Below are 20,969 nucleotides of genomic sequence, written 5' to 3' on the forward strand. Positions count from 1 at the left end.
ATTTTTGATTGCCATTTGCTTCTGTTTTGCACAGAGTTAAACAAGCATGAAATGTCTGACTGCATCCTTTTTTGCTGTTTCTATGGTACGTGTCAGAAGGACAGTATAAAATCAGGAGTCAGCGTACGAACCAGCAGCATCTCAGAAGAGAGACTAAGCTACAGAAGGCTTAACCACAGCCATGGATACTGTCAAACATCAGAAAAAGAATACTTCAGGTAAACATTAAATGCTACTAGCTGCACACACTAACATTATTTTACTTAAATTATAACAATGTCCTTTCTGATTATGTTTTTTTCCAACAGCACTCAAAAAATCTAAGTCTGTGAAGAACATCAATCATTACACAAATGTACGCGGTCTGCCTTCTATCGAGAAGATTGTGAGCTCAGTGGAGGACACCCCCAGGCCCATCAGCACCCAGATCGTTGGTACAATCCCAGAATGGATCAAAGGAAACTTCCTGAGAAATGGGCCCGGAAAGTTTGAGATCGGAAACCACAAGTGAGTGCTGCGTCTTTGTGTGTTTATCCATTCGCTTCAGACATCATGAAGCTCACTCCCCTCTGCATTGCATCTATTTCTCTCCAGATTTAACCACTGGGTTGATGGCATGGCTCTCATGCACCAGTTCAAAATATCAAATGGGCAAGTGACTTACAAAAGCCGCTTCCTATCCAGCGACAGCTACCAGACCAACAAGGAGCACAATCGCATTGCTATATCTGAGTTTGGGACTGTAACCATGCCGGACCCCTGTAAAAATGTCTTCCAGCGCTTCCTGTCAAGATTTGAATCACACAGTGAGTATCTTGAAGACAAAGCAGCCTGTTGATGCACTTGCTATAGAATAAGTAATTCAAAGCTTTCTTTCCCTCTAGAGCCCACAGACAATGCCAACATGAGTTTTGTGACCTACAAAGGTGACTATTATGTCAGTACAGAAACCAACATCATGCACAAGGTGGACCCTGACACACTGGAGACTGAAAAGGTACCATGAGTGTAATGATATACGTGCAGCTGAAGTTTTAGTGGCACATGTATCAAACTGTAAAAGTAGGTATAGAAGCAATAAAAACTGCAAACCTTTTGTGCCACTGCATTTGTTTCTATTAGGTGGACTGGAGCAAATTCATTGCTGTGAATGGAGCCACAGCACACCCTCATACTGAGCCTGATGGTACGACATACAACATGGGAAATTCCTACACCTCGAAAGGTATTTAAGAAACATCAGATCCATTTCCACACTACAGGTTACGGATCAAAGATCTAACAGTATCTGGCATGACAGGATCATACTACAACATTATCCAAGTGCCACCAACCAAGAAAACAGAAGATGAAACCCTGGAGGGAGCCACAGTGCTGTGCTCGATTCCTTCAGTGGACAAGACCAAACCTTCATACTATCACAGCTTTGGTGAGCAAAAAGTCTCATGCAGTAAAGCATGCACATCTCAAATTCAAATTCAAATTCAAATTTTATTTGTCACGTACACAGTCATACACAGTACGATATGTAGTGAAATGCTTGGACAACTGCTCGTGACCTAAAGAAAACAAAAAAGGAAAGGCTATGAATAAGATAGGAAATAAATATGAAAAATTAAAAAGGGTAAATTTAACTAGGAAGGAATAAAATATAAATTAAGGTTAAAAATGAAATAACTGTACAACACAAATTAGAATGAAGGGTAAATTTAACTGGGAAGAATAAGATAAAATATATAAATTAAAGTTGAAAATAAAATAACTGTACAACAAAATACACAATATAGAACTATATAAGAATGTATGAAGAAATCTAAATATAAATAAATATATACACAATAACAGCAGCTGTACAAGTATTAACTGGAAATGAAGAATATAGTGACCAGTGTTGTGCAAAAACAATGTCCAGAAAGTCCAGTGTGTGTGTGTAAGAACCATATGTGTGGGTCAGTACTGTGTGGTGGTGTGATTGAGAGACCGTATCGCCTGCGGGAAGAAGCTCCTCCTCAGTCTCTCTGTGTTGGTCTTCAGGGAGCGGAATCGCTTTCCTGACCTCAACAGAGAGAACAGTCTGTTGTTGGGATGGCTGAGGTCCTTCACGATCTTCCTGGCCTTGGTCCAGCACCGCCTGCTGTAGATTGAGTGCAGGTCAGGGAGCTCGGAGCGGATGGTGCGCTCAGCTGACCGCACAACCCTCTGTAGAGCTCGTCTGTCCTGCATGGTGCTGTTCCCGAACCAGGTTAAGATGTTTCCCGCCAGGATGCTCTCTATGGTGCACGAGTAAAAGTTCCTGAGCACCTTGGAGGGCAGTTGGAAGTCTCTCAAGCGTCTGAGGTGGTAGAGACGCTGTCGGGCCTTTTTCACCACGGTGTTGATGTGACAGGACCATGACAGGTCCTGCGTGATGTGAACTCCGAGGTATTTGAAGCTGTCCACTCTCTCCACTGGGCACTCGTTGATGACGGGGGTCTGGTAGTTCCTCTCCTGCTTAGTGCTGAAGTCCACTATCAGCTCCTTTGTCTTACTGACGTTTAGAAGGAGGTTGTTCCTCTGGCACCAGTTCTCCAGATTCCTAATCTCCTTCACGTAGGCCGTCTCGTTGTTATCAGAGATCAGGCCCACCACGACGGTGTCGTCAGCAAACTTGATGATGGTGGTGGAGCTGGTAGTGGCCACACAGTCATATGTGTACAAAGAGTACAGCAGGGGGCTCAGAACACACCCCTGGGGGGCTCCAGTGCTGAGAGTGGTGGAGGCTGAGACATGTCCGCCCATCCTTACTGCCTGTGGTCTGCCAGTTAGGAAGTTGGAGATCCACTGACACATAGATGAGCTGAGTCCCAGATGCTCCAGCTTGGTGGTGAGTGTGGAGGGAATTATGGTATTAAATGCAGAGCTGTAGTCTATGAAGAGCATTTTAACATAATTCCCCCTTCTAGTGTCCAAGTGAGTGAGTGATGTGTGGAGGAGATGAGAGATGGCATCGTCTGTGGAACGATTTGGACGGTAAGCGAACTGTAGTGGGTCCAGTGTGTCTGGTAGTGAAGAAATGATGAAGTCTCTGACCAGGCGTTCAAAGCACTTCATCACTACTGAGGTGAGGGCTACAGGGCGATAGTCATTGAGAGAAGCAGGGTGGGGTTTCTTCGGGACAGGAACAATGATGGACTCTTTGAAGCATGTGGGGATCACCGACTGAGATAAAGAGATGTTGAATATCTCAGTGAACACAGGAGCTAGCTGGTATGCGCAGTCTCTTAGGATACGACCTGGGATGCCGTCTGGTCCTGCTGCTTTCCTGGTGTTCACTCTTTTGAAGGCTCTCCTTACTTCATGCTCGGAGATGACGAGCACGTTTCCGGTGCTGGCAGTATCTTCCTGTCTGCAGCCGTTAGCGCCGCTAACACTAGCATTGTTGGAGACCTTAGTTGCAGCCTCGAAGCGAGCATAGAAAGTGTTCAGCTCGTCTGCCAAAGTCACGGCCGCGTTCGTCATACCGGTTGTTGGTGTTTTATAGTCCGTTATTGTCCTTAGTCCCCGCCACAGGCTCCTAGAGTCACTCTGTTGGAGTTGTGACTCTAGTTTCCTCCCGTAGCGCTGCTTCGCCTCTTTCACCGCCCTCCGCACGTTATATGACGCGGCTTTGTACGGGTCCATGTCCCCCGTCATGAGTCCCGTGTTGTAGGCAGCGGTGCGGGATCTCAGAGCGTCGCGGATGGTTTTATCCACCCACGGCTTCTGGTTGGGAAACGTTGTGATAGTCTTTGTCTCCACGGTATCATCCGCTAGTTTCCCGATGAATCCCACAACCGCTTCCGTAAACACGTTGACGTCATCGTCGGAGCTGTTTCTGAACATGCCCCAGTCTGCGTCATCGAGTGCGTCCTGTAACGCGGCCACCGATTGATCCGTCCAGCGCGCGACCTTCCTCTGAACCGGAACTTCCTGTTTCAGCCTTTGTTTGTATTTTGGCATGAGGAAGATGGCGGCGTGATCAGATTTGCCAAACGGAGGGCGGGATTGTGCCTTGTAGCCGTCCTTGACCGTAGTGTAGCAGTGGTCCAGTGTCCTTTCACCCCTGGTGGGGCAGGTGATGTGTTGATAAAAGTTCGGCGCTGCGCGTTTGAGGTTGGCGCTATTAAAGTCCCCCGTCACAATAAGCGCAGCGTCCCGGTGTTGTGTCTGGTGCTGTGTGAGTGCCTCATGCAGCTCGCATAAGGCGGTGACCGTGTCCGCTTGTGGTGGAATATAAACGGCACTTACAATGACCGATGTAAATTCCCGAGGTAGATAAAAAGGACGACACATGATGGACAGTAGTTCCAGATTTGGTGTGCAGGAGCGTGTGAGAGGAACAACGTTCGCACTGTTGCACCAGTTGTTGTTCACCATTAAACACACGCCGCCTCCCCTTGACTTCCCCGAGTCCCGTGTCCTGTCCATGCGGTGAACCGAGAAGAACTCGGCCGGCTGGATGGTGTGGTCCGGCACCGCTGGGTTCAGCCATGTCTCGGTGAAGCAGAGGAGATTGCAGTCCCGAATGTCTCTCTGGAACTTTATCCTGGCCCTGAGGTCGTCAAGCTTGTTCTCCAGTGACTGGACGTTGGCGAGCAGGATGCTAGGCAGAGGTGTGCGGTGTGCACGAGCTCTCAGCCTGTTCCTGACGCCGGCTCGCTTCCCTCTAGGCCGCCGCCGCTTCCCTTTGTTCTCCCTCGAGATCTCACTCGGCCAGCTCGGATCCGGAGTTAAAAACTTCGAATTGTGAGTACATTGTATACCAATAGAAACAAGAGTGTCACTGTCATACCTAATGTACCCAATGGTGATGATTTTGCCGATTTAGAAACGCTGAAAACTAACTTAAAAAACAAAGACAAAGAAAAAGTGGTCGGAGCAGTCGTGACGGCAGCCGACCTCACCGGCGCCATCTTGAATTTGGGAATAAAAAAAGCACAGGTATCACAATGGAGTGGTACTCTGAGTTGATGCATGGAATGAAAATGATTTAAATCATTGGTTTTCTTATAGTCCTATAGTCTTACTGGAGCTGAGTCCCGCTGCAAAGAATCATAAATAGAAACTTCTCATTTCGTTATAGCAATGTCTGAGAACTACGTGGTGTTCATTGAACAGCCCATCAAGCTGGACCTGCTGAAGATTATGACAGGCAAGCTACGAAGAAAAAGTATCAGTGATGGCTTATTCTGGGACCCCAAACTCAACACAATCTTCCATCTGATCCACAAACACACTGGGAAGGTAGGACTAACTCTAACAGAGTTTCTTTACTGCTTTTTGCCATTCTGTAACCAACTCTGTAAACCCATGTATTCACATACATCATAATCCCATGCACTGATCAGAAGTTGCCCTTGAATTTGCCCCACTCAGAGTATGGCTTAAATGTTCCACAAAGCACTTGGTCAATAGACTACAGCTCTGTGTGAACGTACAGTGGGGCAAAAAAGTATTTAGTCAGCCACCGATTGTGCAAGTTCCCCCACCTAAAATGATGACAGAGGTCAGTAATTTGCACCAGAGGTACACTTCAACTGTGAGAGACAGAATGTGAAAAAAAAAAAAATCCATGAATCCACATGGTAGGATTCGTAAAGAATTTATTCGTAAATCAGGGTGGAAAATAAGTATTTGGTCAATAACAAAAATACAACTCAATACTTTGTAACATAACCTTTGTTGGCAATAACAGAGGTCAAACGTTTACTATAGGTCTTTACCAGGTTTGCACACACAGTAGCTGGTATTTTGGCCCATTCCTCCATGCAGATCTTCTCGAGAGCAGTGATGTTTTGGGGCTGTCGCCGAGCAACACGGACTTTCAACTCCCGCCACAGATTTTCTATGGGGTTGAGGTCTGGAGACTGGCTAGGCCACTCCAGGACTTTCAAATGCTTCTTACGGAGCCACTCCTTTGTTGCCCGGGCGGTGTGTTTTGGATCATTGTCATGTTGGAAGACCCAGCCTCGTTTCATCTTCAAAGTTCTCACTGATGGAAGGAGGTTTTGGCTCAAAATCTCACGATACATGGCCCCATTCATTCTGTCCTTAACACGGATCGGTCGTCCTGTCCCCTTGGCAGAAAAACAGCCCCATAGCATGATGTTTCCACCCCCATGCTTCACAGTAGGTATGGTGTTCTTGGGATGCAACTCAGTATTCTTCTTCCTCCAAACACGACGAGTTGAGTTTATACCAAAAAGTTCTACTTTGGTTTCATCTGACCACATGACATTCTCCCAATCCTCTGCTGTATCATCCATGTGCTCTCTGGCAAACTTCAGACGGGCCTGGACATGCACTGGCTTCAGCAGCGGAACACGTCTGGCACTGCGGGATTTGATTCCCTGCCGTTGTAGTGTGTTACTGATGGTGACCTTTGTTACTTTGGTCCCAGCTCTCTGCAGGTCATTCACCAGGTCCCCCCGTGTGGTTCTGGGATCTTTGCTCACCGTTCTCATGATCATTTTGACCCCACGGGATGAGATCTTGCGTGGAGCCCCAGATCGAGGGAGATTATCAGTGGTCTTGTATGTCTTCCATTTTCTGATGATTGCTCCCACAGTTGATTTTTTCACACCAAGCTGCTTGCCTATTGTAGATTCACTCTTCCCAGTCTGGTGCAGGTCTACAATACTTTTCCTGGTGTCCTTCGAAAGCTCTTTGGTCTTGGCCATGGCGGAGTTTGGAGTCTGACTGTTTGAGGCTGTGGACAGGTGTCTTTTATACAGATGATGAGTTCAAACAGGTGCCATTCATACAGGTAACGAGTGGGGGACAGAAAAGCTTCTTACAGAAGACGTTACAGGTCTGTGAGAGCCAGAGATTTTCCTTGTTTGAGGTGACCAAATACTTATTTTCCACCCTAATTTACAAATAAATTCTTTACAAATCCTACCATGTGGATTCATGGATTTTTTTTTCACATTCTGTCTCTCACAGTTGAAGTGTACCTCTGGTGCAAATTACTGACCTCTGTCATCATTTTAAGTGGGGGAACTTGCACAATTGGTGGCTGACTAAATACTTTTTTGCCCCACTGTACATAAAAAGTATTTTGAGTGCTCAAATTGAATAAATACCAATATAGATTCCATATTTAGCAAGAAGATGGAGTATAAAATTTTCAAACAAGGCGGGGGTCACGTGATGCATCGAGCTGAGCAGACGTGAGTTTTTGAGCTCTGCACTGGACAGCTGTAAAATATTGGTATTTTAGCTCATTTTTGCCAACAAGTTGCCTCAAATATCTATATAATGTCTCTAGACGAGTTTTTCGCACACCCTGGATCAAGCAAAAAGAGAGAAATGAGCAAACGTGGAGTCAAAGCAAAAGCTAGCAGTGACCTGGTAGCTAGCAATTGCCCCGAAAAGAAGACCATGTGCGACGCTGAGGATGCACTAAGTACACTGCGGGATGACGTGATTGTGGACAAGGTGACTTCTAACATATCTAAGTATATGGATATCAAGATATCCGAAGTCATAAAGCCAATAAACGAGCTCACTGAGAAATTTGACAATCTGATAGAAAGAATGGAAACAGTGGAGCAGCGGGTCTCGGACTTGGAAGATGTCACGGCTACAAATGAGCCACGTATTGCCGCTCTCGAGACCCAGCTTAAGAAGGCCATGGAGCGTCTGGAAAGCTTTGAGAATCAGAGCCGGCGGCAGAACGTGAGGATTGTCGGGTTAAAGGAAGGCGCGGAGGGTAGAGCACCAGTGGAGTTTTTAAAAAAATGGATACCAGAAGTCCTGGGCCTTCAACAGGGTGCCATTACAGTCGACAGAGCCCATCGCACTGGACCACCTATGAGGCTTACCGGCACGGAGGGACCGCGTGCAGTACTGGTCCGGCTTCATTACTACACCGATACACAGAGGATTCTCCAGGCTGCCAGGGCTAAAGGTACCGTAAACACAGAGGCAGGAAAAGTATCCTTCTATCAGGATTTCTCCGCCGAGGTGGCTCGAAAGAGAAAGGAGTCGGCGAATGCGCGTAAAGCTCTCCGAGAGGCGGGGATCAAATATTCCTTCCTTTATCCAGCCATCATTAAAATATTTAACCCCGATGGCACCAGCATCTCCCTCGCGACCACCCAGGACGTCAAGGACTATGTGAGCAAATTGCCAAGACCTAAATAAACTGTTGGTGCACGACAGCGTCATTGTAACGTAAGTTACAAATTCGAGGCTTACAGCATTATAGTATTGATAATGAGCTAAGGTATAGAGACTTTGATTTTTGACATAGACTCCAGTGCAGGGATGTTACGCGTTTGTGGCCCCCCACAGCTGTACTTTAGAGTAGGGTACATCTAGATGTGTAATTTATTTTTTGTTATTTTGTGTTATTTGTGTTGGGGAGGGTTGAGGCTTCCAGGCTTTGTGTTCAGGTTTTGCTGGGAACCAGTGTTCTTGTTTTATGCTCAATTATTTTGGTTAATAGGCTCAGACTGGTTAAATGTAGATTTGGTTAAATATGTAAACAGCACAATATATACATTACTTTTCCTATATGTCAGTTAAGATAAGTACTTGGAATGTTAAAGGGTCCAACAATGTGGTGAAAAAAAAGTCCATTTTAAATTCTCTGAAGAAAGATTTGACTCACATTGCTTTTTTGCAAGAAACCCATTTGACAGATGATGAACACAGAAAATACTGTAGAGAATGGGTTGGTCAAATTTTTTTCTCATCCTACTCCACAAATAAAAGGGGGGTTATTACCCTTATACACAAAAATCTTCCCTTCAACGTTATAGCCACTCACAAGGACAATGAAGGAAGATATATATTGGTTAAAGGGATGTTGCATGGGGAAACTGTTCTCCTAGGTAATATATATGCGCCGAATGCACAGGATGGCGAATTTTATACGGTATTATTTAGTCAATTAGTGGACATGGACTGTGCTAATATAATATTAGCGGGTGACTTTAACTGTGTTTTATGCCCTAAAATGGATACATTTCCCCCACAATCTATCTTGACCAAAAATTCCAAAGCCCTTTGGCAAATTATAAATGAGCTTGACCTTATAGATGTCTGGCGACACTATAATCCACTATCTAAGGAGTACACTTTCCATTCTAACCCTCACTTGTCAGCATCTCGTATAGATTATATTTTTATGTCCAAGTGTATCAGTCAGTTAGTTCAGCAGGTAAATATTGGTCATATAGGTCTCTCTGACCATGCTCCTGTTGTCTTAACCATTCAACCCATGAGACATATTGAGCGCTCTAGGTCTTGGAAGATGAGCACACTGTCTCTTTTGGATGAGAAATTTATACATTTCATAACAGAGCAAACAACAGTATTCTTAGAAATAAATGATAAAGAGGAGATAGACACGAGAACTTTATGGGATAGCTATAAGGCTTACATGAGAGGGATGATTATTTCATACACAAGTCATAAAAGGAAGCAACGATTAATAAGGCAGTTAGAGATCGAGAATAATATCAAAAAGCTGGAGAAACAATACTATGTAACAAAATCAGCTGAAACATTAAGTGAGCTTAATATTGCCAGGACATCTTTGCGTAATTTGATAATGCGAAAGGCTGAAAGAGACGTCCTTCTTGCCAGACAACGGCTTTTTGAATCAGCTAGTAAGCCTAACTGCTTTCTGGCTCGTCTTGCAAGGAATACTCCATCAAGTTCCTTTATCACAGCTATTGTGGATGTGAATGGTGAAAGACAAGTAGGAAACCGTCAGATTAATGAGTGCTTCAGAGAATTCTATACAAACCTATATCAATCTGAGATGGACATAACAAGGCTTAACTCAGGCTTCTTCCTAAACGACTTAGTATTCCCTCAGCTTTCTGAAGATCAGGTAAGCCTGCTGGAGTCACCCATAACAATGATAGAGGTGGATAAAGCTATATCTGCACTCCAGTCAGGGAAATGTCCTGGGGCAGATGGTTTCCCAGTAGAATTTTTTAAGGTAATGAAAATGAAGTTAAATAGTTTATTATTAAGGGTTTTTAATAAAGCATTTGAAGAATCGAAACTCCCAGAATCTATGTACCAGGCTAATATAACATTGATAGCTAAAAAAGATAAAAATCCAGAGTCATGCTCATCTTACAGGCCTATTAGCCTTCTTGGTGCTGATAATAAGATACTTTCAAAGATACTGGCTCTTAGGCTAGAAAAAGTAATGTGCTCTATCGTGCATGCTGATCAGACAGGTTTTATTAAGGGGAGGAATTCTTATAATAATACTCGATGCCTATTTAATATTATTCATTTTTTAAATTTTCATCAGATCCCTGGGGTTGTTGTTTCTATGGATGCCGAAAAGGCATTCGATAGAATTGAATGGGAATATATGTTTGAAATAATGAGAAGATTTGGGTTTGGAAAAAACTTTCTGGGGTGGATCAAAATTATATACAAATCGCCAATAGCATCTGTGTTAACTAACGGCTTGTTATCTTCCCCATTTTCACTGAGCAGAGGTACAGCACAAGGTAGCCCATTGTCACCACTATTATTTGCTTTGGCCATCGAGCCCTTGGCCATGGCCATTAGACAAAATCCAAGTGTTCTTGGAGTTAAAATTGGGGATAGACAACATAAAATTCTGCTTTATGCAGACGATATTCTTCTGACACTGACTGACCCGGTTAACTCTTTACCCGTTCTTATTAGGTGCATCAAGGATTTTGGTCTTATATCTGGATACAAAGTAAATTTTGATAAATCTGTTATAATGACTTTGTGTAGTGGAGGGGATAATGAACCTTTATATGTTAAACCCTTTCATTGGGCACCATCAGGTTTTGTATATTTGGGAGTTAAAGTTACACCAAATGTTGGACACTTATATAGAGAAAATATTAATGGAATGGTTCAAGATCTTCGGGAGATGCTGACAAGATGGAGATCACTTCCGATATCATTTTTGGGAAGAATAAATCTCATTAAAATGGTAATCCTACCGAAAATATTATATCCCACAGGCATGTTGTTTGCAATCTTGAAATCAGAAGATATTAAAGTAATTAACAAGGCTATGGTGGATTTCATTTGGGCAGGAAGAAAACCCAAAATTAAATTGGAGACACTACAGTTACTGAAAGATCTGGGCGGGTGGGGAGTGCCAAACATAGAAAATTATGTCCTCTCAATACAAGCGAGGATTCTTTCTTCCTGGATACATGAACATTCTGATCTGCCATGGCTAAATATTGAGGAAGTATTATGTAAACCATCCTCACCTGTTAACTTCTTAGGGAAACGTCTAAATGACTTGCCTCACGTAATAAAGCATAACCCACTGATATATAATGCTATGTGGACGTGGGGAAAACGGAGAAAAATTTTTAACAGTAGTCTTCCGTTTAATATCTTGTCAACGTTTATAAATAATCCAGACCTTCTGCCACAAAACATAGGGTCAAGCTTTGTGGGATGGCATAAAGTAGGTGTAAAGAGGTTTTATGACCTCTTTAAACATGGTGAGTTTAAATCATTTGAATCCTTGAAGTCCCAGTATTCTATGTCAAAGACTGAGTTTTATAAGTATTTGCAATTGAGAAATTATGTGTTAAAAAAATGCTAAAACATTACGAATCTCAACTGCCTCTTTTCGGTTGGAGAAATTTTTTCTGGATAATAGGGAGCATAAACATTTTGTATCAAAGTTTTATTCCGAGATTTATGCCCTAATCGTGGATAAACTGGCATGGTTGAGAAAATCTTGGGGGACGCTGCTTAAATGTCAAATAGATATACAGGCATGGGACAAAATCTTGCTCCTTCCATCCAAAATCTCTGTTTGTAACCGATTTAAAGAACTGCAGTACAAAATTTTGCACAATGTGTATATTTCTCCATATATTTATAGTAAGTATAATATGGGAATATCTCCAAACTGTCTCAAGTGTAAGGTCAGAGTGGGCACTAGATTCCACTGCTTGTGGGAATGTGCTATTATTCAGTCATTTTGGAAAGAGGTCTGCGCCAATATTAGTACAGCCATTGGTCATCGGGTGACAGAAAACCCATTAATGTGTATATTGGGATATATTCCTGTCTCACTGGTACAACATGAGCATGTAATTCAGTCACTGTTAATGTTGGCCAGGAAAAGCATTATGTTGAGATGGGTGGGGGCTGAGCCTCCCTCAATTTCTCTATGGAAGTCGCTCATCATTGAAGTTATGACTCTGATCAGGCTGGGACATTATATTGATGGGAGCTCCCGAATTTTTGTGGACAAATGGAAGAGACCACTGGAAGCACTGGGAGTAACCTATAAACTGGATCCTAGAGGACAACAGTTATGGACATAATGTTGTAATATTCTAGTGCTGTGTAGTGTTATTATTTTGGATGTGAACCAGTCTTATATTTGTTGGGGAAAAAAAGTTAAATAAAAGTTTAAAAAATGTCAAAAAAAAAAATAAAAAATAAAAATTTTTTTCAAACAACATTAAGCTGCACCTATAAATTGCATGGGTGTAATTCATAAAGACACTCAAGTGCTTTTAAGTGGTGAGTAACACCAAAGAAATATAATTTCCCCCACCAAACAGAAGCCTAAAGTTTTTCTGAATACGTTATTCTAGGCTATATTATTTATTTAAGAAATGCTCCATATGTATTCGGGCACTTGTTAGTCAGTGCAAACAAATCTCTAACTCCAGTGCCCATATGGTGTCACAGAGCCCCAACAGCAGAATTTAAGTGGAAACTAAAACCTAAAAGACCGAAACTCTTAAAATATAACAGTGAATTAATTTACAGTGAAAATATTACAACTAAAGTTTTACAAATTTACGGCGATGATACTGGTTCCCAATGGACGGGTGTGGACAGGTTTGATATGGGAAACATGAACATCAATTCAAGTCAAAGTTTATTTATATACCACATTTTGAAACAACCTCTATTGACCAAAGTGCTGTGCAAGTTATATAAAATATACACTGTATAAAAACACTTGCTAAATTAACAATAAATATAAACAAAAAATCTAAAGTTTTATTTACTTGTTTTATTAATCAATCAAAGCTTTATTCGCCACATGCAGGTTGCCCTCCAGTGAAATGGGACACCCCCCCGAGCTTACGCACACACACAACACAGACATTACATGGGGATACAGGTCAGAGATCGGTAGCGTTACAGAAAAACACTGAAATGTACACTACAGTGGGAAACTACAAGAGGAAAAAAAGAGACCTCTACTCATGCTGTGCTTCCATGGTAGGACAGCATGAGAACAGGAAACAAAAAAAACTCCTCTGCACAAAAAAAGCACATATATGTCCACAGCACAACTTTGTGAAAGACATGACAAGCCATAGGATCGGGTGGGGGGTGAGGAGTAATCCGAAGCGAACACAGCAGTCGCCCTGCACAGCGCTACCATTCCAGCGCGGCACATAGACCCACCGTGTTCCCCCGCAGGAAACAAGCATCGAAGGCGTTTGGAAAGAGAGGGGGATGAGTGTGTGCTTATCAGTGTAAGTGTATGTGTGTGCGTGTTCATAGTTCAGCTGAGACAGTGTCCTTCGCCCTGCTAGGCTAAGTAAACAGTCTACCAGCCAACCCAGGTGGCCTTGCATGGAATGGGAAGGAACAGACTCAACACAGTTGTTATCAGGGAGTGGTGTGACAGTCGTGCTTTAGCAGCGTTCAGGTCCCCAGGGCAAGCTCCAGCCTTGTGCATTCTTTTCTCACAGACTCTGTCCTGCTGAGAGAAACTGATGTTGATGACCGGGAATCTCTGGCTGTTAAGTTAGCCTTGGAGGAATAGCGACACTTGCTAGAGGGGGCAGAGCACTATTCATGAACTGGGCTTATCATAAGAATTTAAGATATCTCAGAACAGATAAAAAGGTTAAACGTCCAGCAGGCCTGCTGAGATTTATTCTTTGCATGCTTTACCTTCTCCATCTCCTACCACCCAGGGCCAAGGAACATCAAGCCTAATGCTCTCTCTCTCACCAGTTTGCCACCAGCATCAATTCCCCAGAGCGTGCCAGTATCCAGCTTGGTTCCTGTAAGGTTGGTGGCCTGGGGAATCAAAGACACCATCCGACACGGGGCAAGACCTCCCAGGAGGCAGTTCGTCCCTGCCTCCCCCTGCACCACGGTGCTCCATTGGAGTCACACGTCCAAGTTCTCATGTTATCCCGGCTTGAGTAGAACGATTTCCTTACTCAGTTCTCACTTTTGGTGGGATTCATTAGAAAGAGAAATGAAGGATTTTGTAGCTACTGGTTTAACAGAAAACGTTAAAATGCATGAAGTGATGGTGCTTTTTACTTCAGTGCGAACAGCTCATGAATTTCAAAGCAGTTCTACAGTCCAACACTGGTCTCTCAATCTCCCGTTGGAGAGCTGTGAGCTTCGCCATATTGCGTTCTGTGATGTTGTCATTTCTTGTGCTCAAGGAGCCGATTTCTGAGAACTCACGGCAGTGTGCCTCCCCAAGATGTCATCCAATTTGTGCCCAGAGATCTTATTCCGAGCGAGCCCTTCCGAGATGTATCCAGTCTGCAGTCAGAGATCTTATTCTGAGTATTCACAGCAGCCGTAGCCTCTCCAAGATCTTATCCGTGCTGACTCAATGAGCCCATTTTGAGAAACTCACGCCTCTCCCATCGTTCCAATCCCAGCGGGCAGCCTCGTGGGGGTTTGAACAGCCGGTTCTGCTTTCTTAATTCTTCGATAAGTCAGGGCCAAGCCAGCTCCGATCCGCCAGAACCCTGTTACCATGGTTCCGAATAGGTAGATAGCTTCAGCACTCAGGCTCACCCAAGCCCAGACTTCTCGTTGAGAAAGGGGTGTCAATTGCATTTAGGGACCAGTTGATCCAATCCATAATTCTTTTAGGTTTTAGAGAACAGACTGAGAGAGAGAATGTTCCAGGGAAAAGTAATAAAAAACACGAGACAAGACAAGGACATGAGGAGCTAAACAGGGAAGATAAGGGAGAGGAGAGGAGAAAAAGTGCGACCGCCTTCGCTGAGGGCCAAACGAAAAGAGAATTAATTGCATGAAAATCACAGTATTCTGTTCAACTAAACCTAAAAGCAAGCAAGAACAAATGGGTTTTCAAAGTGTTTTAAAATGATTGAGAGACTGGACAGCTCCAGTGTGAAAAGGTAAGTTATTGAAAGATTAGGAGCCACCACAGGCTCTATTGCCTCTGGTTATAAACCTGGATAACAGAATCTCCAGGAGCAGCTGGTTCGTGGACCTCAGACATTATGAATCTTCATATTTCTGGGAAAATTTAGGTAAACAGAAACAAGAGTGATCATGGGACAAATTAAATTTGGAGAGAACCTTTTTTGATTCAGTACATAATGGAATGCTGTTAGCGGACAACCACATCTTTTGACCTAGTTGGCAGGATGTATGTTTACAATTGGCCAGAGAAGCTTGGGCGGACTTTCAAAGGTGGCGGCAATGGCAAATATGGTGGAGGTCAGAAGGAACAGAGAGCTCACTTCCAGTTGTGTTTAAGACTGGTGGTTAATAGCCAGGGGAGGCCTCGAATGATGACAGCCTGGTGGCAGATGAAGTCATATTGTGAGGATACGCTATCTAGTATAGCTGAGAACTGTCTAGGATAGCTGAGTGGTTGGCGGAAGTGACACATCTGAGTGCAGTTCTTGATTTGCTAGCTCAGTTTGGCCGGTCTGCGGGTGGAAACCTTATGACAGTGACCTGGGGCTGCTTCACAGCATCTTCTGGGATGTGGTGAAGCCGGAAAAGCAGGGTCTGTGAGGACTGGCTGGACTCAAAAGCAGCGGTCTGAGTGGTCCTGCATTTGATTTAAAGCTGATCTGCAGCAATGGAGGTTGATCAAGCCTTGAAAGCTGGTGCTAATAATTCCCACAGGTGTTCCAACTTTTCTGGATTACTTACAGCCCCATCTGTCTGCATAAAACCAATGTTGGAACTAGGGGTAGGTTTTGATTATCGATTTTCCGATTTTAATTGATTCTAGCTTTAACCTCCTAAGACCCAAACTCTTCCACGGCATGCATTTTTAATTTCTCTTTGATAATTGGGCATATTGGAGCCCGATGAATGTAAAAACAAAGAATCACCAGATTTTTTTTTTTACCCCATTTTTGTTCCTAAGAAAAATGAGAGCCACGTATGAGGATATTCGTTTTAAATTTTGATGGAACAGTGGCAGTATAATGTCCTTGTAAGTGGATATCAGGCCCTTGTAGAGCAAAATTCAGTATTTTGGTCTAGACAACCCAAAATGCGATGTCCACATATGTGGACGCCAGGTCCTAGGAGGTTAATAATGTGATATCGATTCATTAAAATCATAAATCGATTTTTAAATATAAATTTATTTTACCCGAAATGCCAGAATCTCAGGTTGAACCTTACAAAATTTCGACAACCACCAAACAGCTTAAACAGTAAATGAGAGCAGGTACACTGATTCTGCACAAAGACGTAAACACAAAGCGTGGACCCGCGGATCAGAATCAGTGAGCTGTCGGCTTTCAGCCCTGACGGCGTGTCCGTGTACGAGCACTCGGGTGAAAAAGCCAACAGCTCACAGATTCTGATTCATTGGCAGGTCCACGCTTTGTGTTTACATCTTTTTTTGCGCTCGATTCTGCTTGAAGCTGTAGGCTTTGTCTCTCTCCAAACAAATTTGACTGAACCAGTAGCAAAAGAAGATCCAAACTAAGCCTCACATTTCGCTTCACATAAACATCGTCATGAATTCTCTCTGACTTTTGCTGTTTTGCTTCCACCACAGTAAAATCACTTCCTGCAGAGCTCTCTGTCTCTCTCTGTACTTCGAGAATAGTTTCCCATCTAAAAACCCTCTTTTCTGCATTATTCGCTTGCTTTACCACACACCAATCTACCGTTATGTACAGCGCTGTTGGCCGCTGTGTCTTTGTTTTTGTTTTTAATTTAACTGACTTCCGAGAACAAAGTCTAATTTCTGCTGTTCAATACTGAAGAAATTTTAACTTTTTTAAATTATGCAAAACTGCAAAACACTTGGCTGTGTCTCTAATAAAACCTCTAACTTTGCTCTGCTTCACTTCAGCAGCATCAGCTAATGTTTATATGTTGATTCATGGTTTTCTTCTGTTTTCGTTCTACTGCAGAAATTTTTTAAGGTGGTTATCTGCTATAAAAACACAGGCCAGGAAAATCTCCTTTGTGTTTTTCCTGTGTTTTATGCTCTGTTATGCTCTGTTACCAAAATGCTCCGGTACCTCTTGCCAGAGGTGAAGAGTGTGTGAGAGGGTTGTGTGGGGTCATCCACAATGCTGGTGGGTGCAACAAGTGTCTGTGATGGAGGGAAGAGGAGGCTTCGATGATCTTCTTAGCTGTTCTCACTATCCGTTGTAAGGTACTGTGATCCATAGGGTGCAGTTACCATACCAGACAGTGATGCAGCTCCTCAGGATGCTCCCAATAGTCCTCCTGTAGGTGGTGGTGAGAATGGCTGGTGGGAGATGGGCTTTTCTCAACTTCCGGAGGAAGTAGAGAGGCTGTTGGGCCTTCTTAGTTATGGAGCTGGTGTTGAGGGACCAAGAGAGGCTCTCTGCCAGGTGGACACCAAGGAATTTGGTGCTCTTGATGACCTCCACAGAGGATCCATTGATGTTAAGTGGACAGTGATCTCCTGAAGTCAACAATCATATCCTTTGTTTTGTCTACGTTCAGAGACAAGTTGTTGACTCTACACCAGTCTGTTAGTTCTTGTACCACCTCTCTGTACATTGACTCGTCGTTCTTGCGCATGAAACCCACCATAGTCATGTCATCAGTGAACTTGATGATGTGGTTCAAACTGTGCATCGCTGCACAGTCATAAGTCAGCAGAGTGAACAGCAGTGGGCTGAGCACACAGCCCTGAGGGACTCCAGTGCTCAGTGTGGTTGTGTTAGAAGTGCTGTTACCGATCCGGACTGTCTGAGGTCTCTCCGTCAGAAAGTCCAGGATCCAGCCACGGAGGAAGGTGTTCTGGCCCAGCAGGCTCAGTTTAACAATCAGTTGCTAAGGAATGAGTGTGTTAAATGCTAAACTGAAATCTATGAACAGCATTCGTACATACATGTCTTTATTGTCCAGGTGGGTGAGGGCAAGACGTAGGGTGGTGGCGATGGCGTCATCTGTTGACCAGTTGGGGCGATAGGGGAACTGCTGTGGGTCCAGTGTGGGTAGCAGCCGGCTCTTAATGTGCCTCATGACGAGCCTCTCGAAGCACTTCTTCGCGATGGGTGTGAGTGCAATGGGATGGTGCAATTAATGCATTAACCCCAAGAAAGACAATGCAGTGGTTGCTAGTGTCAATCTTCCGAAATCATGCAAGCAGATTCATCCAGCTCACAAAGACGTACTGAAAACACCAAACAACACACTGGACAAAAAATGTCACCCCCTACCTACTACATATATTTTTCTGAAGTGAAAAAACTGCAACATATCGCAGGGAAAATGTCACAGCTGAGGAATTTAGTGAAAGACTTTATACTTAGCTTTTAGGAGACGCACTAAGGCCAAGTGAATAAACACATTTTTCCATAAAGGTTCATTCATAAAGAATAATTTGCAGTAATGTAGCACAATGTAAAGGTGATTAGTGTCATAATTTTTCTTCAAGAGATATACTAAAAATAAAGATATCTTTGGACACAAAGATTCGTAGAAATGTGAAGACGTAAAAACACAACTTTATTGTTTTTGTCATTAAAAATCAATGAATAATCGTAACTAATGACTGAGATCTGAATACTGATCATAATAATTGTGATACTAGTTTTGGCCATAGTTGTCCAGCCCTACATTGTAGTATGAGTGAAACTTGCAAAAGGAATGCCAATTTCCACCTGACACCTGGTGCTCTGCTCTAGCCTGTAATATTAGTTCCTGATTGACCTTTACAGTAGCTACGCTTGTGAATGTTAGATAAAATGTTAGCTATGTTGTTTTTTCCTGTGTTTCACTGTGTTTAGAGTTAAGTAGTTCAGCTTTGGTTAAGTGTATCCGTTGCTTTCTTTGGTTGTGAGAGCTGTGACACCATGGGTGTAGTGGGTTGGAAACTTGTGTGAAGACCTGTGATGTGAAACCTCTCGTTATGACTATTAGAGATGATATCTGCTTTCCATAAATGTTGCAAATGCTAAAGTTTCAAGTGACGATTTCCATTTGAACATTTAGTAACTTAAGATGGTTTGTTACATTTTTTTTTTTCCTATGCGAGTTTTGGAACCATTAGAAAGGTGAAAAAACTCAGATTAATTTAAATATTAAGTAAAATTATTTTAATATGAACTATTATGTAATCAATGAATATAAACAGTGCCACAGTGCATTTCCATTGTTGTTTTTGTGTTTCAGGTAAGCTCCCTCAAGTATCTTGCAAAGCCACTATCAACCTTCCATCAGATCAATGCATATGAGGAGGATGGATTCTTGATCATAGATTTGTGTGCATCAGATGATGGCCAGGCAATCACAAGCTACAACATCCAGAACATGCGTAAGTCTGGAGAAGCTCTTGATGAGGTAAGTTAGTTAAGTAAAGCTCATTACTAACTTTCCTGTGCAGTTTATGGAAAATGATTATGCTGTTTTTGGTTTATCTGAAAAAAAGATTGCTTGTTGATTAGGGCTGCCACGATTAGTCGGACTAGTCACGAATTAGTAGGATTTAAGAGTGTAATAACGGACTGAAACAGAAGATGGCAGCACTGCATGTACAAGGATGCCAGCTGCCGTAAAACCCCAAAGAAGAAGAAACTGTTCCAGAATTCATAGCGCGACCCATCGCGGCCCTGCTCAGTTTCCAATAATGGCGGCAGCTAGTTAGTTTTAATGTTACTCGTATTATTCTTTCTGGGTCACAAAATAAACGTTTAACATATTTTCAGGCGAGAATGTAGCTGTGTAAACCTCAAATATCTGCTCAGTTTATCAAGACACCACATATTTTCAAAAGCGCTCCGACGTTTTCGGAGACGTCTGTTACCCACTAGCTCGATAGCTAGCTGGGGGCAAGGCTCACTAGAGCCGTGAGAACACCGGACTCCCGGCAAATCGTTTTCAAACCACCGCGGTCTTTCGCTACTCAGGTTAAACAAACATAAGTCACTTAGATAACTTAAAAATGTTGTTGTTTGGCTTTTTTCAGTATTTTTCTTGTTGCTGAGTAAATCGGTTTGGCTGAGATTAAAGTTATAGTTTTTACACAGCTGAATAAACGTCAAGCAGACAGCTGATTATCAGAAGTGTGAGATGCTGGAGTATATACTCCGGTGTCCTGTTATATTTTAGATAGCAAGGAGCAGACGGCTGAGTTTATTAAGCTTCACTGAAACAATCTGCAAATTTCATTAAAATTTAATAGACTATCATCTTGTCTTTATTTTTAGTTAGCACATACCTTAAACACTTCAAGCTGTAAGCTAATGATAGTTATAAGAGCAGATGCTGCTGGTGCAATAAGCTGTATGCTGTACATCCAATGGATGATGATCTGATTAGTCGACTAATCGCAAAAATAATCGGTGACTAGTCGACTATCAACATAATCGTTTGTGGCAGCCCTATTGTTGAAGTTAACAAGATCTTCCTCGTCAGGTGTACAACACCTTGAGTAGAGCCTTCCCCCGGCGATTTGTGCTGCCTCTCAATGTGGGCCCTGACACACCCTATAACCAGAACTTGATTACCCTGCCGAACAGCATAGCTACTTCTGTAAGAATTGCCAAGAACAAGGTAGGGCAAACAGCATGATTAACATACATGTATCAACATGTTACTACTCCCATTCTTATAGTTTCAGTTTTTTTATTGTAAATATCCCGCAAAAACAGGATTTTACAGTCTACAGTCTCTTCTATATAAACGCTTAATTGGACTTTGCTATTAAAATGTCAACATGTAGCACTTTCACTACCTGAATCTCAGTGATT

The 20,969-nt window shown here is 42.9% G+C and overlaps 1 protein-coding gene across 5 annotated transcripts in view; it reads left to right on the forward strand.

Moving 5' to 3' along the window:
- The window catches only part of LOC146559063 (carotenoid-cleaving dioxygenase, mitochondrial-like), a 23,783-nt gene continuing 2,814 nt past the window's right edge, over positions 1-20,969 (forward strand). For 2 of the 5 annotated variants that reach the window (XR_014888258.1, XM_085244709.1), the window contains exons 1-9: positions 5-218; positions 309-507; positions 595-806; positions 885-997; positions 1,123-1,225; positions 1,301-1,429; positions 5,102-5,262; positions 19,393-19,560; positions 20,635-20,772. Coding sequence is in view for 3 of the 5 variants with exons in the window: in XM_085244709.1 (XP_085100835.1) it covers positions 182-218; positions 309-507; positions 595-806; positions 885-997; positions 1,123-1,225; positions 1,301-1,429; positions 5,102-5,262; positions 19,393-19,560; positions 20,635-20,772 (1,260 nt within the window). In the remaining 2 variants the exon portion in view is untranslated. Of the gene's footprint in view, positions 219-308; positions 508-594; positions 807-884; positions 998-1,122; positions 1,226-1,300; positions 1,430-5,101; positions 5,263-19,392; positions 19,561-20,634; positions 20,773-20,969 lie in introns of all 5 variants that reach the window. The other 3 variants (XR_014888257.1, XM_085244711.1, XM_085244710.1) reach the window with 3 other exon arrangements.

Source organism: Mchenga conophoros, linkage group LG14, assembly GCF_057382185.1.
Source record: "Mchenga conophoros isolate Kocher_MC1m ecotype Shallow Benthic linkage group LG14, M_conophoros_male_GT1.1, whole genome shotgun sequence".
Taxonomy (NCBI): domain Eukaryota; kingdom Metazoa; phylum Chordata; class Actinopteri; order Cichliformes; family Cichlidae; genus Mchenga; species Mchenga conophoros.